At 52.3% G+C, this 15,713-nt stretch overlaps 3 protein-coding genes across 3 annotated transcripts in view; 2 read left to right on the forward strand and 1 right to left on the reverse strand.

Moving 5' to 3' along the window:
* The window catches only part of SAMD4B (sterile alpha motif domain containing 4B), a 41,203-nt gene extending 37,506 nt beyond the window's left edge, over positions 1-3,697 (forward strand). Inside the window, exons 11-13 of the mRNA XM_058280232.2 lie at positions 58-181; positions 2,103-2,186; positions 2,394-3,697. Coding sequence (XP_058136215.1) covers positions 58-181; positions 2,103-2,186; positions 2,394-2,422 — 237 coding nt within the window. The 3' untranslated portion in view covers positions 2,423-3,697. The remainder of the gene's footprint in view (positions 1-57; positions 182-2,102; positions 2,187-2,393) is intronic.
* A 1,016-nt stretch (positions 3,698-4,713) lies between these two features.
* PAF1 (PAF1 homolog, Paf1/RNA polymerase II complex component) lies at positions 4,714-9,174 on the reverse strand. Its single transcript, XM_004481447.5, has 14 exons — positions 9,088-9,174; positions 8,457-8,486; positions 8,267-8,359; positions 7,830-7,951; positions 7,670-7,736; positions 7,473-7,574; positions 7,286-7,391; positions 7,126-7,194; positions 6,930-7,033; positions 6,726-6,842; positions 6,502-6,630; positions 5,535-5,640; positions 5,344-5,431; positions 4,714-5,262 (listed from the first exon to the last, which is right to left on the reverse strand). Exons 1-14 carry the CDS (start codon positions 9,132-9,134, stop codon positions 4,859-4,861), a joined length of 1,584 nt encoding a protein of 527 aa, XP_004481504.1. The 5' UTR covers positions 9,135-9,174; the 3' UTR covers positions 4,714-4,858.
* Positions 9,175-9,695: 521 nt separating this feature from the next.
* Positions 9,696-13,748, forward strand: MED29 (mediator complex subunit 29). Its single transcript, XM_004481446.4, has 4 exons — positions 9,696-9,911; positions 10,417-10,475; positions 10,718-10,802; positions 13,436-13,748. The coding sequence occupies exons 1-4, from the start codon at positions 9,696-9,698 to the stop codon at positions 13,676-13,678; spliced, it is 603 nt and encodes a 200-aa protein (XP_004481503.1). The 3' UTR covers positions 13,679-13,748.
* The last annotated feature ends 1,965 nt before the right edge of the window (positions 13,749-15,713 follow it).

Consider the following 15,713-nt stretch of genomic DNA (forward strand, 5'->3'; position numbering starts at 1 on the left):
GGCCTTGGCCTCCTCCCCACTCACCCACTGCTTTCTCTTGTTCCACAACCTATGCAGAACCTGTGGTTTGCCAACCCTGGGGGCAGCAACAGCATGCCCAGCCAGAGCCGTAGCTCTGTGCAGCGCACTCACTCGCTCCCGGTCCACTCATCGCCCCAGGCCATTCTCATGTTTCCTCCAGGTGAGATGCTGTACTCTTCGCTCTCTGCACAACAGCACACCCTGAACTCCATGTTACTCTTCTCTGGGTTTCAGTACCCACTGTCCTTCTCAACTGCTTGAGCACCTGTCTTCATACCTCCCACCACTCCTCACCCATCTAACCCCATTGCAGGCTTTCTTGTTCTTTTTTTTCCTTATTTCCCTCTGTTTCAGTTTTATCTCTTAGATCCTGCCTTCTCTCTCTTCTTCCTTATCTCCCTCTCTTGTCAAAATTTTAGTGTCTGTGTTGGTCTATGTCATTGTCTCTTCATAGGATCATAAGATACTCAATTTAGAAGGGGTTGAGGGGATGAGACAGTAAAAGCAATGAGGTTCCTGTGGAGGGGAATCCTGCCTGACTGTTCCACTGCCTTCTTTCAGAAGACAAGAGACCAGGCAGAAACCAGGAGACTAGCTCTTGGATTGGGTTCTACCCTAAAGGGTGTTTGAAGTGCTCTTTCATCTCTGCTCACAGACCAGCCCAAAGACAGGAAATCAGGATTAGAGCTAGGTAGGCAATATGAAGATTAGAGAAGTGCTAACCATAGGTACCTTCCTTGTTCAGCAAGTGGGGGTTGAGTCTTCCACCCTGTGCTGGGCTGGAGGCTGGGCACTGGGGGTGCAGAGACAGACAAGGCTGGTCTGGAATAGGCTGCCTCTGGACAGATCTCTAGATCTGCAGGTATTCCTAAACTCTTCATCTCACAAACTGCCAAATCAGTGAGAATTCTAAATTCTTGAGATAAGGTAGATTGCAGTCTATAGAGGGCAAGAGACCCTCTCTGTCATGTTTGTCCTCACCCAGGACTTAGCACAAAGTAGGCATCTGTAAATGATCGTTGAATGAGGGGCTGGAGGAACTGCGGGAGCAACAAAACGAGAACAGCTCCTTTTGCCGGTTTACCATGTGCGGGCATTGCGTCAGGCAGCTTTCCTGCACTAGCGTATCAAATCCTCCCAACCGCATATGTGATGGCTCTTGTATTAGTCCCATCTTGTTAGTCAGGAATCAGGCTCAGAAAGGTGACTTGCCCAAGTTTAAAAATACATATATATTTTTTCTTCTTTTAAATAGGAGAGACAGGTGTTCTGACATGGCCCAAGTCGGGGTTCAGACAAGACAGTGGTGAGCGATGTGTGAAGGGTCTCCAAACCCAGGGAAAAGGCTCACACTCCTTCTGGGTGGCAGTGAGGAGTTCAGGGAGGATATTAAGCAGTGTGGGGAGGGGTCAGGTCTGCCCAGGGAGGTGAGCTGGTTCCCAGATGGAGGAGGCCCTTTTGAGAGGCAGTTTAAAGACAAGCCCATTGGTTCCTGTCCTTATTTGCCCCGCCTGCCATTCCTGTGGGGTTCACAGCCTACCCAAGTCCAAGTGGGGACAAGAAGGGTTTTAATTAAGCTCCTGCATCAAGTACATAGCAGATTACCAGTCAGGAAGCTTGGGGAGCTGCCCAGTGACTGGGGGAGATCCCCAGGCTGTGCAAGACAACGTGCAGTCTGTCAACAGTGGTCGTAGCCTGTGTGGGCTCCAGGGAGTCTCTTCTAGGCTTCCCGTCACTTCCTATCTGGGAGTCAAGCCTTCTCTGCACTGCCTCTGCAGTTGCCTTTGCCTTTGTCTTCTCTGCCTGCTTTGTGACACACCCAACCCAGGCCTTGTCTCTTTCTGTCCTCTTCCTCTGCCCAGACATCTCTTTTCCATCAGCACACATGCTAGTGTGCATGTCTTACATGCTCTCTTTCTCCCTCTCGTTTCTTCTCCCCTTCTCCCTCTCTCCCTCTCTCATGCATACTTCCTTTCTCAACCACTTTCCCAAGCCAATCCATTCTCATCCCCGTCCATTGTCTTCCCAGCTCTACTCTCCACTCCAGTCCAGTCCTCACCATTCTCCTCTTTCCCATTCAGACTGCCCGGTCCCTGGGCCTGACCTGGAGATCAATCCTACTCTGGAGTCTCTGTGTCTGAGCATGACAGAACACGCCTTGGGTGGTGAGCATTTCCTCTTCCCCTGACCCAGCTCCCACCTACCCAGCGTCTCCATCTCTGAACTGAGCAACTCAGAGTCATCCTGAGGGGGCCCTAGGGGAGGCCAGACTCCAGGGAGGGCCTGATTGGGATAACAGGCTACCTGAGCACCTTTACTCGAGCCTCCCACCAGCTCCTGATCTGCCTCCCTTCCTCCCTTTCTCGCCACAGATGGGACAGACAAAACCTCCACCATCTGACAGGACCCACAGCCCAGCGCACCCATAGGCTCCCCGGGCGGCGGGCGGGGCCAACCCCCATCGGGCTTCTCTGCAACAGCGAGAGGGTGGGCTGGCTCAGCCATATGTTCTAATATTTTTCTACTCTCTCCCCTCCTTTTAACTTTTAACATTGGCTCATGCCTTGCTCACTCCCAGGCCCGTTGAGGGATCTTTGCCAAGGCTGGGGAGGTAGGAAGAAGCCAGGATAGGATAAGGAGGGCAGGGACTGGCTAGGCTGCCTACTCCTCTCCTTCCCTTCCTTGTTTCTCACCTGGCCCAGTCCCATCCCTGCCTCCTCCAGACCACTGACCACCTGCCCCTCCCCAAGGGAGCAGACAGCTGCTCAGAAATGTTTGACATTGGGGGAGAAATAAGCAGGGTAGATAACCTGCTCCCTGGAATATTTGAGAGGAGCTGGGGAGAAGAGGGGGTTGAGAAGAAGAACCTCTTTCTCTCCTCTCCAACTTCTTCCCCTTCCATTCCTGAGGACAGGAGCCACCTTCCTCTCACTCACTTCCCTTCACTCTGTTTTATCAGAGGTTCTCTACGATTAATTTCTTAGGCCTATTTAAGACACATATTTATATAGTTCTTAACGGTTTTTCTCTCTGATCATTCCCTCTCATTTTTACAACCCTTGGGCCTCTCTCTGAGCCAAGACAGTGGCAGGGGGAGCCTGAATTTTACAGGGGGAGAGGGCAGAGCCCCCTCCTCCAGATTCCCCTAACCCCCCACCCCATTCCCTGCAGCCCTGGCTCCCCTAGATGCAGAGGTTGAAGATGGGGAGCCAGGGCAGCCAGTGAGGTCAGGAAGTCTGTTGCCTTAATGTCCCCCTCCCCCACCAACACACACCCCTCTCCACTCCCAGCTTGGCTGGTGAGACTTGGGGGTAAGGAATAAGGGAAAGGGTATTGTTTGGTTTTTGGTTTCTTCCCCCACCCCACCCGCCCCCACCCCCATGTCTCATGACCTCACTTAAGTGGAACACTATATCATAGCCCAGAGATTTGTCCCAGCCCCCATATCATACAGACCCTCTGGTCCCTGTTCCTACTGAGGGGTTGTGCTGAGGACAAGGTAGAGGGAGGAGAGTATATGGGGGTTCAGACTGTGGGGAAGCCAGGGTCCCCTTTTCCAGCTCCCTTTTCCTTCTCAACCCACCCCTCCTCACTGGGACATCCTCAAGCTTTTCACATCGAAAAGGAAAAAAAATGTTATTTTTAGATACATTTTATGAATAACTTTTGTTATGAATATGGCTGGTAACCATTGTGTATGTTATTAAAGATACAAAATGTTGGGAAAAAACAAAACCAAAAAAAAAAAAAAAAAATTTAAACCACCACCCTCCCCGCACTCTCACCCATCCCCGGACCTTCTTGCCCCTGCCCTCCTCCTGGTCTGTGGCCCTCCCTCAGCTCTGAGCCCAGGGAGGGGGAGGAAACCAGGGGGTGGGGGTGGCCCGGGGACCTGCCTCCAGGTCCCCACCTCCTCTCCCAGTGCCGGGCTGGGTGGGGTGTCAGGTTTATTTATGTACCTCTTGCACACTCATCAACCTATGCAAGTCCCCCACCCCGGCCCCTCCATGTTTCTGTGCCTTTGCTCATTCCCCTCAAGCTCCCAGGGCTTCTCCAGTCCCCTCCCACTAGCCCTGGGAAGTGGTTGGACAGGGGCCACCTTGTTTGGAATCAGCAGGTTGTCCCTCTTATGGGACCCTCACCTCCCCCCAGCCGGTCCCATCCTGTCACTATCTGTCAGGGTGAGCTGGCTCTGCCTGGCACAAGGAGATGCTGAGGGACACCCCCTCCCCAACAAAGGGAGGCAAGAGCTGGCCCACCCCACCCCCACCCCCCATCCCCTACCTGACAGCAGAGTGCGCAGGACGCAGGCGGCCCCACTCTGATGGGCAGGACCCTGACACTTTCCTGGTCCAGTCCCCCTTCCCCATCCCCAGCTCCCACCATGATTTCACCCTGCCTCCTTCTATCCTCAGCCCCACTGGCAGAATCAGCTTTGAGTAACTGTACAGTTTTTCTCGCTGTTGGAGAAGACTTATTTGTTGGAGTTTCACTTGTTTAATGGTCTGGGCTTATTTTGGAAAAAAAAAAAAAAAAGAAACAAAAACAAAACAGAATTCTGATCTTTGTCATGCTACATTTAATGGAAAGCCGAGGGGCCCTGCCCCTGTGGCCTTCCACTTCTCTGCCTTAACTGAACTTGATCACCTGGGATCGGGGGCTTGGGTGGAATGAGACCATAGGGGCTGGGAGGAAAAGTAAAGAGAAGTTGGCTTTATTAACAGCAAAGGTTTGGAGAATAAGAAGAGAATGAATAAACCACAGTAGCTCACAAACCACTAGAAAAGTACCTTCCTGCTCATAATGGTATCTGCACCAACTCCAAAGACCTTGTGACTCAGTCACTGTCACTGTCAGCTTCACTAGAATCTGAAGTTGCCGCTTCACTGCCATCTTCCTGGGCTGAGTGCTCGCTGCCACTGGGGAAGGGGCTGGCACTGCGGCTCCGGCTCCGCTGGCCACCCCCTTCACTGCCGCTGTCTGAATCATTGTCACTGCCATGAGCTTGTCCTCTGTCCTCATCGTCAGAGTCAGCATCGTCCTCCGAATCGGCATCACTGCCAAAGATCTCCTCTTTGTCCCGGGCGGCCCGGGCTTCATCCTCACTGCTCTCATCCTCACCGCTGCCACTCTTGTCACTCGCCTCGTCTCTGTCACCCTCCTCCCGTTCACTCTCGCTGCCTGAGCGCTCGTCCTCGCTGCCTTCCTTCTCGCTGCTGCTTCCCTTTTCTCGCTCCTCATCTGTGAAAACAGGGAGGGGTGAGACTAGTCTCCTTACCTGCTACCCTCCCAACTCCCAGGGTCTGGCCTGTTCCGCTTTACCTGAGCCCCCAGCTTCTTTCTCTGTCTCCATCTCCTCTTCCTCTTCCTCCTCAGGTTCGTGGTTCTCCAGCTGGGCCTTCCGTGCCTCCTGGAAGCAGCAGGATTGGGAGAGGGAAGGGACACTGTCAGGCCTCTGTCCCCCTTCCCCTCCCTGCCCCATGGGTGCTGTGGGGCATAATGGTGCTTATTACCTGTGCTTCTAATTCCTTCTCGTTCATGTCCCGGTGTTTGACCACAAGCAGGGCATTGGTACCTGACTGAACACCAGCCTTGGCCCGACGCTTACTGAGGCGGACCCTGCAAGGGAAGGTGGGGGGTGGGTGGAGTTGGTGCAGTTAAAGAACCCCCCAGTGCAGGGTCTGGTCTGACTTGGTTCTTATTTCCCCATCAGTGTTTGGGCCACAGTAAATACATATTAAGATTGAAAAGGGACATTAAACTCGGGGTTTGGGGGCAGGGAAAGAGCAAGATGATAGCTCCCAAAGTACCAGTTTGGTTGCCCTATACCCTTTCAAAAACTTATTTCTTTTTACATTTCCCAATTGACTTATAGGATCAGAATTTGTGATCCCTGCTTTAAATTACATACACATTAATAAAATGACAGCTTACATTTATCAAGGGCTTATTAAATACCAGACACAATTCTAAATACCCATTTTAACTTATTAAACCCTTGAGTTAAGAATCTCTTCTGCTTTACAGATGATGAAGTTAAAGCACAGAGAAGTTGAATAATGTGTCCAGGTCTTACAGCTGAGGAAATGTCAGAACTAGGATCTAAACCTGAGGGGTCTGGCTGCAAAGCATGCATGCTTTACCAGGGAAGCATTTTAGAGTCACATTTTTTTAACTTGGGTGCCCAGTGTTACATTTAAAACACGTTAATTGGATGTACTCTAAATTTTAGCTATTTATTTTCACATGAAATCTCATTAATATAAGTTGAAACGCAACTGTACACCCAACACAAAAGTTCTAAATGTTCCCAGCATTACATACAGCTTTTCTTTCTGGCCGCACATTGGATAAGCAGGCTTCTGCTGATGTTGCTTACAACTCCTTAGGTACAGATGACCTCCAAGGTGGCCCTTGCATGTCCCAGGGTCTTGAGAAGCACAGACCCAGGCTAACGTGGAATTTAAGTGTACTGGGTACCTGGTCTCCAGCTCGTTGTAGTAAACTCCATCACCCTCTCGGAAGATGAAGAAGTAATTTTCCTCATAGCCCTTGCTAGCTTTGTTCTTCACATTCCAGTTGTACTCCCGAGCAATCTTGTAGTCATACCTGAGGATGAAGGTATAGGGTCAGCCCCGCTGCTTCCCTATGAGAGAAAAGAGGATGCATTTCTCGTCCCCCAAACCTAACCCTAAACCACGCACACATCATCTGGCGCGTAATCCATCTCCTCTTCTTGGTCCCGCTTTCGTTTCTTCAGTGTCTCTTCCACAGGCAGGAAGTAGGCCACAAATTGGTTCCCTTCCTCATCCATCATGCCCCTGGTCGGAGGAAGAGAAGAAGCAGTGAGGGGTAAGAACAAAGGGGCAACTGATGAACAGGCCAAGGTGACTAGCAGGGCCACTCACCTGATCATGGCCTGAGACATCATCTCTAGTGCAGCTGCGCCACTTGTGTCCTTGGGGGCCGGGTCAGAATCAAAGATTACCTGAGCACATGGGTTGATCCACATCTGGGAGATGGAGGGCACTGGAGTTAGACTGGAACACACAGGCCCATCTCCTTGTGTAGCTATTCCTCTCTGCCTCCCACCCTGGAACTGACCTTGAAATCTGGGAAGACAGGCATGACCTCCACCGGTGTCACTCGGGGCTTGCTGTAATGCTGGGAGATCTGGCAGGGACGGGAAAAAAAAACAGGATAAGGAAGGCTCTAGAGTCTTATCTTTCTTTGCCTCCCCTTATGCCACTCCCTCCTTAGTTACCGATTTCTGGGCATCCTCAAAAGTTTTCTCAATGGCTGTGATCTGGCTATCCCTGTCTTTGTATATTTCTTCCTCGGTGAACTGCTGCTTTACAGAAACCCCAATCCTGTGGATGAAGAGAAAGGCCTTTAGTGGTGACTGGACATAACCTGAAGTGTATACACCTTCCCTCCCTGCTGCAACTTACTTGACCTCTGGCTTCTCGTTAGAAATACCGTAACGGTTGAACTCAGTGGAGATATATTCTGTCTTCCTCATCCACGGCACTACCTTTGCATGCTGCTGGGATCTGGGTAGAAGACCAGGCACCTCAGGACCCCTCTGCTCTCCTGCTTGGGCAGCCCATCTGAGCCAGCCCCCAATATCCACTACGCACCTCCTTACCTCTTAGAGCTGGTGGGGGCCTGAATCTCCTCTTCCAAAAGCTTCTCATCAGCTGGATCTAGGAGAACTAGAGGAGAGAAAGGGAGCAGGAGAATCACCAAGGAGGCCCCAAGCCTGGCTTTGCTCACCTAGAGCAGGCTCTCCCTGCTTCCCCACGCACCATTAGGGTCAATGCGGTAGGTGTCAGGGTTGATGAGGTCGATGGTGACCCCCAGGTCTGGCTCAGTCAGTAGGTCATGTTTGTGCTGTTTCTCCAACGAAGTTGCTTTGTACTGGACGAACCTGGGAGGGAAACATGCCCATTATAATCCCCTAATTCCATCTTTACCCCTCACATCCCGGGTTCCTAGAGGCTCAGTTTTTCCAGGGAAGAACTCAGAATGAGAGTACACCACATGTTGGAGGCCAGAGTGGCTCCCCAGTGGAAAGTCAGAGACTGTTTCGTTCATTAACAAATATTTATTGAGCCCCTACTACTCAGTGCTAGGTGCTGCTCTAGGTTCTGAGGAAAGAGCAGCTAACAGTTCAGGTAGACCTTGCCCCTGAGGGACTCATTCTAATATGAACTGTATCCCCATCCCTGCTCTCAAGTCTCACCTGTTCTGGTCAAAGGGGTAAGTGATGAACTTGGGATCAAAGGGGATGTCAGGAAGGCTGTTGCAGTACTTGACCCGGCAGACCACTCCAGACCTAAGAATACAGTGGCTCAAAACTGGCCCATACTGCCCCACTTGTGCTTTCAGCTCCCGTTGGCCCACCCCTCCTGGGAAAGTACAAGAGGCCTCACCTCTCAGGCAGAGTCCGGTGGGAATTGGGCCTGGTGGGGTAGAGAGACACATTCAGTGAAGATGGAGAGGATCAGATTGACAAGAGTAGAAGGGGCTTCTCCAAGCTTTTAAAAGGGTAGTGAAGTAATAAATGCTTAATCCCTTTTGGAAAGAGTATCTCCAAGTACTTTAATGGAAGGAGCCAAGAATTAAATCCTTTTTGGAGAAACTGTTCCCAGGTGCCTTAGTGTGCAAAGCCAAGTGCTCAATTCCTTTTGAAGGGATGTCTTCAAGTACTTTAATAAAATGGACCACGTACTCAATTATTTTTGGAAGAAGGGTCTCCGAACACTTGGATGAATGTATCTAAGAGTTTAATCCCTTTTGGAGAGAGTCTCAGAGCGCTTAATCCCCGAGTTCGACAACAAGGGGAAACAATATCCCATCCAAGAAGGAACCTAGGGACCTCGCCCCCATCCTCAAAGGTGAGCACCCCGTGACGTCACGGCGTTCACGCCGAGGGTTTGACGCCACGGGCAGACCTGGGCGCTGATGACACTGTAGACAGAAACTGGCGCCCGACCCCCCGCCGCACTGAAACCTGGAGAGACTTTAGAGGAAAGCGGAACCGCCAGGCGGCATGGTGCCTACCTATGTCCATCCTCCCTCTGGGCCTGGGTCTGGATAGTGGGCGCCATGGCGACAAGGCGACGGTGGCCCGGACGGGGTCCTTCCTGCGCCGCGGAGAGACGCGAAGGGGCGTGTCGGCTCCCGCGGACGCCTGATCCAAGGGCGAGCCCGAGTTGGTGCCAATCTGCGCAGGGAGTGGGTTGGGTGGAGGTGGACTGACGAGAAGCGCTCCGGCTGACTCGCCGAAAAACGCGCAGGCAGCGTTGAGGACGGACTCGCAGTTCCGGCTTCACCAACTGCCGCCCAGACGCTGAGGACCCGACAGATCATCTCAGGCCGCGAAGCCTTCGGGGAAATAGAGTCCGGATCGGACCTACTGCCGGATTGGCGAGCGGCTGGACAGGGGGCGGAGCGGGAGAAAAAACTCTCTTCTGATTGGTGGAAAAGTACCTCATTCCACTTATCGGGTTTGAGATTCTAAGTGATGCAAGGTGGGACTTGGCTGAATAGGCCGAATTGTGTGGAAGGCAGCGCTAACTAGCAAACAGAACCTGGAGATGTTACAGACACTAAAAAGAAGCCGGAGGAGACGCGCTTGTGATGCACTTCCGGCGCGCTAAGCCAGGAAAATGGCTGCGCCCCAGCAGCAGTCTTCAACCGCATCGTCTGCGGCTGGTGTGTCGGGTCCGGGCTCGGCTGGCGGGTCGGGTACCCAGCAGCCGCCGCAGCCGCCGACACAACTGGTGGGTCCTGCCCAGAGCGGGCTCCTGCAACAACAGCAACAGGACTTCGATCCTGTGCAACGCTACAAGATGCTCATCCCGCAGTTGAAGGAGAGTCTACAGGTGATTGGCTGGGAGCTGCGAGGAGCTAGCGGGATTTGGCACACGAAGAGGGTGGGCCGCGGAACTGTTTGGTCAGAAGGAGCCTTAGGCAGAAGCCAGAGCAAAGCTCTGCAGATTGACACTGCGAGGTGGGCCAGCGCAAATGCTGAGCCTGGAATTAGCCGGAGCTCGAGCAGGAGGGAGTTTAAAAGAGAACCCAGGCTCTAGTCGTTTAAGCCTGAGGAGAGGACTGGTCTGTACTGAGATTCTGGCCGTGATTGGTGGACAAAGGAGGCCGAGGGATGTCTGGGAGGTTGTGGTGAAATGAAAACCTCAGGTGAAGGAGAGCTTCTGGGAAAATAGGGGTGGTGAATGCTATAGAGATGGAAGCAGGCTTTACTCTGAAGCGTCAGAAGTGAAGAGAAGGCCTGGATTGGGTAGATCCAAAGAAGGCACGTAGGTCTACTAAAGGCGTCTCTTTCTGTTTCTCCATCCCGCCCTCCCCCCCTTTTTTTTTTTAAATTAGACCTTGATGAAGGTTGCGGCCCAGAACTTGATTCAGAACACAAACATTGACAACGGACAGTGAGTGCAGCCCTCTTTCTCTGGGGTGTCCTTTCTCCACCTCAGTCTTAGAAACTCATCCCCTAGTGCCTAGGCTTCCTTCTATCTTCAAGCCCCATGCCCTTCTACTACCTATCCCATAGGCCCTGCTTTTGGTTTCCCGGGCCTGTACCTGGTTTGCTAACTGAACTTGGTTTGGTGGATACTGGTGTCCCAGGGATTAGAAAGTCATTCCCCAATCACTCTCTTCTCCTGGGCTGTAGAAAGAGCAGCGATGGACCTATACAGCGCTTTGACAAGTGCCTGGAGGAGTTCTATGCGCTTTGTGACCAGCTGGAGCTCTGCCTGGTAAGAGACCTCCCACAGGTTCCACAACTGCTGCATTCCCCCAGGGTACTCAGGAACCCTTATTCGGTTAATCAACACATTCACTGGGTATGTCCTCTGAGCCAAACCTGTGCTTCAACTGATGCCAGGAACACAGCTCTTCATAGAGCTTCCAGTCCAGTGGGGTGACAGATATATCCCAAACAGTGACAGTCCAGGGCATTTAAAGCTCCTTTGAGGGAAGCATAGACAGAGGGGTCAGGGCCAGGACAGAGAATATACAGGCAGAGGGGCCACGGCTGGGATGGGGGAGGCATGGGCAGCGGGGTCAGGTCTGGGACAGGAGGCACAGGCACATAATTCAGGGTTAAAACGAGGGACACTCAGGGGACGGTGGAAGCCCAGAGAAGGCTCCTGACCCTGCCTAGGGTAGCTATGGGGGAGGGGCTCAGGGAAGAATACTGGTGGAAAGCACATCTGAGCTGAGGCTGAAAGAATGGAAGAGGGACAAGGGTTGAGAAGAGGACAAGCAGCTAAAAGTACAGCTTCTGAAATCAGACTGAATTTGAATTCCCAGTTCATCAGTTATCTTCTCTAAGCCTTGGTTCTTCCTTTGGAAAGTTGAGTTTTAGGAAAGACTTAATGGAAGTAGGGAATGGATGTGGCTCATGCAGTTGAACGCCTGTTTTGCACATGGGACGTCCCAGGTTCAGTTCCTAGTGCTTCCTAAAAACCAAACAAACAAAATAACCAATTCAGGGGAGCCAATGTGGCTTAGTGGTTGAGAGACGGCTTCCTGCATATAAGGTCCAGGGCTCAATCCCCAGCTCTGGTACCTCAAAAAAAAAAAAAAAAATCATGTATGTCGAGTATTTAATGTGGTACTAGTCATATGCTAAATGTTTCTTGTAGAATTATCATTGTTATTATTTTGAACTGGGTTTTGAGTGAAGTCTCTGAAAGGGTTGGTAGTGGTGGAATTGTGTTCCAAAACAGAGGGAACCACTTTTGCTTTAAATTTCCTTTTGGAATTTTAAGAAATTTAGTTTGGCTGGGATATGGTAGCCATTGGAGCTTGCTGGAGTTCGGACATACTCCCAAGGGCACACCAGAGCCATGGAGGATTCCAAGCAGAGAAGAACATGGACCCATTTACTTTTTTTAATATCTCTCTGGCTGCCAAATGATGGGTGGGTTAGAAGGATTGAGACTGGAGGCTGGAAGTCCATAGAGGCAGCCATGCCAGGATCCAGATGGGCTAGGACTGGGCTCAACTGGGGTAGGACCATGAAGAAGGGACGATGGGCAGATGGGAAAGATAGTTAGGCGGCCTTGAATACAGGCCATGGAACTGATGGGCAGGCCTCCAGGATGACATCCAGGACTCTGGTTGGAATGGCATGCCCATCCCTGAATTGGCAACCAAGGATGAGGAACAGTTGAAGGGGAGATTATGAGGGGTTCTGGGAATGTCAAGGGAGGCCAGAGCTGGGGTTGGCATATGGCATCATCAGTGCAGAGGTGGGACCTGAAGTGACATTTATGCCACTTGAAGGGTATGATGAGTGAGAGAAAATAGGAATTGCGGAGTTTAAGGAGTGACTGCTGGGAAGGGAATGTTGCTCAACAGATCGAGCATCCACCTACCATATAGGAGGTCCAAGGGTTCGATACCCAGGGCCTCCTGGCACATGTGGTGAGCTGGCCCCTGCTCAGTGCCGGCCGACGCTGGGATACCCCCATGTAAGGGTGCCCCCCAAGAAACCACAGCCCGCCCAGGAGGGGTGCCACACACATGGAGAGCTGACACAGCAAGATGACGCAACAAAAAGAGACACAGATCCCCAGTGCTGCCTGATGAGAATACAAGCGGACACAGAAGAACACACAGTGAATGGAGAGAGCAGACAACTGGGTGGGGGCGGGGGGAGTTACTGCAGATTCCAAGCTTGGCATTACAACCCAGTCATAAGAGTAATAACGATAGTAGCTAACACTCATGAGTTAGCGCTTAAATCTATGGCCTGGGTCTCAAAATGTTCTAACCTTATGAGGTAGACAAAGTGCGTTGTAAAGCCCATTTTCCTTTTTTTTTTTTTAAAGATTTATTTATTTAATTCCCCTCCCCTCCCCCAGTTGTCTGTTTTCTGTGTCTTCTTGCTGCGTCTTGTTTCTTTGTCCGCTTCTGTTGTCGTCAGCCGCACGGGAAGTGTGGGCGGCGCCATTCCTGGGCAGGCTGCTTCCTCCTTCGCGCTGGGCGGCTCTCCTTACGGGCGCACTCCTTGCGCGTGGGGCTCCCCTACGTGGGGGACACCCCTGTGTGGCGCGGCACTCCTTGCGCGCATCAGCACTGCGCATGGCCAGCTCCACATGGGTCAAGGAGGCCCGGGGCTTGAACCACGGACCTCCCATGTGGTAGACGGACGCCCTAACCACTGGGCCAAAGTCCGTTTCCCAAGCCCATTTTCCAAAGGAAGAAACCAAGGCTCAGAGAGGAGCCTCCACTTGCCCGAGGTCACCCAGCAAGTGATTGGTAGGGCCAGGTTTTTGACGGCAAGACCCTGGGATTTCCCAGGCCACCAGCTGGTCTTCGGGCTGGGGTTGGGAGTACCTGGAGTAAGGCTGATGCTGCACCCTTTCCTGCCTACCCACAGCGCCTGGCACATGAGTGCCTGTCGCAAAGCTGCGACAGTGCCAAGCACTCTCCGACACTGGTACCCACGGCCACCAAGCCCGATGCAGTCCAACCTGATAGCCTGCCCTACCCGCAGTACCTGGCGGTCATCAAAGCCCAGATTACCTGTGCCAAGGACATTCACACCGCCCTACTGGACTGTGCTAACAAGGTCACGGGCAAGACACCTGCTCCACCTACAGGCCCTGGGGGCACCCTCTGAGCTGGCCCAATGGGAAGTGGGGTAGGCTGGTGGTCAGAGAGGCTTGGGGAATGAAGGATGGTCTAAGCAACTTGTCTCTGACTGTTCTTCCCGTCTGGACCAGCAGAGGGCAGCAGAGGGCAGCGGGAGATGGCAGGGTGGGGCCTCCTGCCACTGCACAGCCCCCAGTGCTGCCCAGTCTAGCCTGGGGTGGACTTTGGACTCTGCCTGGTGGTGATCTCTGTCCCGGAGCCTCTCCACCTGGCTCTGGTGTGGGGCCCTAAGTGGGCCCCTGCCCCTCAGTTGTTCCTCAACTGTGTCCCAATTTGGAGGGTGGGTGCTGTGCCAGCTCCTTTTTCTAGGTCTTCCTCCCTCTGCAAGTGCGGGTCTCTCCTCTCACTCTCATGCTCTTTATTTGTCCCTGTCCCCTCTCTGCTGCTGTTTCTTTGTCTCTGCCCCTTGTGGTACTACATCTCCTCTCTCTTTCTCTCTCAGTTCCCCTTTGATTTCTTCTGCCCCCCATTTCCTAACTGGGATTCCATGTCTTTGAAGGGGACCAGATTCTGGGAACCAGGATCCCTGGGTTTTTTGGGGCAGAAGGGGCTCCATTTCCAGGAGCCACAGCCAAGCAGAGTCCCCCAGTACCTCCCAAGTAAGCCCAGCCCCCACTGTCTCTGGCCCAAGAAAGGGGAAGTACAGGGGGTCTAGGTCCTGAGCTCAGCATGCCTGGTCGGGGAGCAACGCAGGCCCCCAGGCCCCGCCTGTACCCAGGGCCCACGTCAGCGGCACAAACCAGGCCATTGTGCAATCCATGGTGAGGCCTGGCTCAGCTAGATGCCTGGGTCCCAGTATTTTTAGCCCCAAAGGAGAAGTGAAAAGGCCCCAGCATGGGTGAATCATCTGTCCTGGAGAAGGACCCAGGCGCCTGGGCCCCAGCTCCAGGAAGCAGGCCTTGGGGGAGGGGTCTTGGCAGAGGGAATGCCTCACCAAGCTCCCCACTCCACCAAGAGCTTCAGAGTGGCTCAGCCATAGCCTTCAGGCCTAGACAAGTACAGGGTGGAGCTGCCAGCCCAGGTCCAGCTGTTGGGGTGTGTGAAAGGCCCAAGTGACTCAGCCTCATTGGAGGGACTGCCCCACATAACACCTTCTGTGCCCTGGTTCCTATATCCCCACCCATCAGGACTGGTTGGCCTCCTGTCCTGGACCCCACATCTGGAAGGAAACCCAGGCCAGAGATAGTTTTTGTGATTCACCCAAGCCCAAGTCCCCATACCGGAGTCCTGGAAAATGTCCAAACTGTGTGAGTTTGTGCATGTGTGTATATGTACATCCCAGGAAATTCCTCCCCTTCTCATCCTGCCTTGAAGTGCCAGGGTGCACAGGTAGGCCTTTGAGAAGGGAACTCTTAACGCACAAACTGAAGGTGCTATCCACCAGTGGAATTTTTTCAAGGAAGCATAAACTCTGCTCATTTAACTGATGGAATCAATTCCCTCTCCATTATTGACAGTAATCTCCCTTAAAGTCAACTGGTTATGGACTTTGATGATGTCTACAAAATACCTTCACAGTAACACCTATATGAGTGTTTGATTAAATAACTGGGACTGTACTCTAGCCAAGTGGACACACAAAACAGACTACCACAGTCTACCCTTTGTCAAATTGATACCTATACACACCTCAAACCCTACTTACTCCCCAAATAAATACAAGCCAAAGTGCACCTAACATTGGATCAGCTACCCTGTGTGATAAAAAACGCACTAACCCTTTACCCAGAAGAGCCCACCCAAATTCTACCCCTGGAGGCACATACTACATGTAGGTGGAGATGTGTAGACCCACTGGCATACATAAAACAGGTACAGCTGGACTACAGGCTAGAGTCTACACTGCAACTGCACACACAGATGAGGGAAGATGGCCAGAACACATGGGGGTGTAATGGTGCCCAGTTCATCAACTGCATGCACTGTGGGAGATCTGCCCAGGAAACTATGGTCACGCAACAAACATTTATTGTGTATCCAGTATGGTCAGGCCGTGTACAGTG

The sequence above is a fragment of the Dasypus novemcinctus genome, chromosome 18 (assembly GCF_030445035.2).
Source record: "Dasypus novemcinctus isolate mDasNov1 chromosome 18, mDasNov1.1.hap2, whole genome shotgun sequence".
Classification (NCBI taxonomy): Eukaryota; Metazoa; Chordata; class Mammalia; order Cingulata; family Dasypodidae; genus Dasypus; species Dasypus novemcinctus.

What these genes read in the sequence shown, in the direction of transcription:
- PAF1 (XM_004481447.5), bottom strand. Translation starts at nt 9,134, where the DNA reads ATGGCGCCCACTATCCAGACCCAGGCCCAGAGGGAGGATGGACATAG. An exon ending in GCCCCCACCAGCTCTAAGAG is followed by an intron (nt 7,575 to 7,669) that starts GTAAGGAGGTGC and finishes TCTTCTACCCAG; the next exon opens with ATCCCAGCAGCATGCAAAGG. An exon ending in GAAAGAAGCTGGGGGCTCAG is followed by an intron (nt 5,263 to 5,343) that starts GTAAAGCGGAAC and finishes CTGTTTTCACAG; the next exon opens with ATGAGGAGCGAGAAAAGGGA.
- MED29 (XM_004481446.4), top strand. Translation starts at nt 9,696, where the DNA reads ATGGCTGCGCCCCAGCAGCAGTCTTCAACCGCATCGTCTGCGGCTGGT. An exon ending in AGTTGAAGGAGAGTCTACAG is followed by an intron (nt 9,912 to 10,416) that starts GTGATTGGCTGG and finishes TTTTTAAATTAG; the next exon opens with ACCTTGATGAAGGTTGCGGC. An exon ending in ACCAGCTGGAGCTCTGCCTG is followed by an intron (nt 10,803 to 13,435) that starts GTAAGAGACCTC and finishes GCCTACCCACAG; the next exon opens with CGCCTGGCACATGAGTGCCT.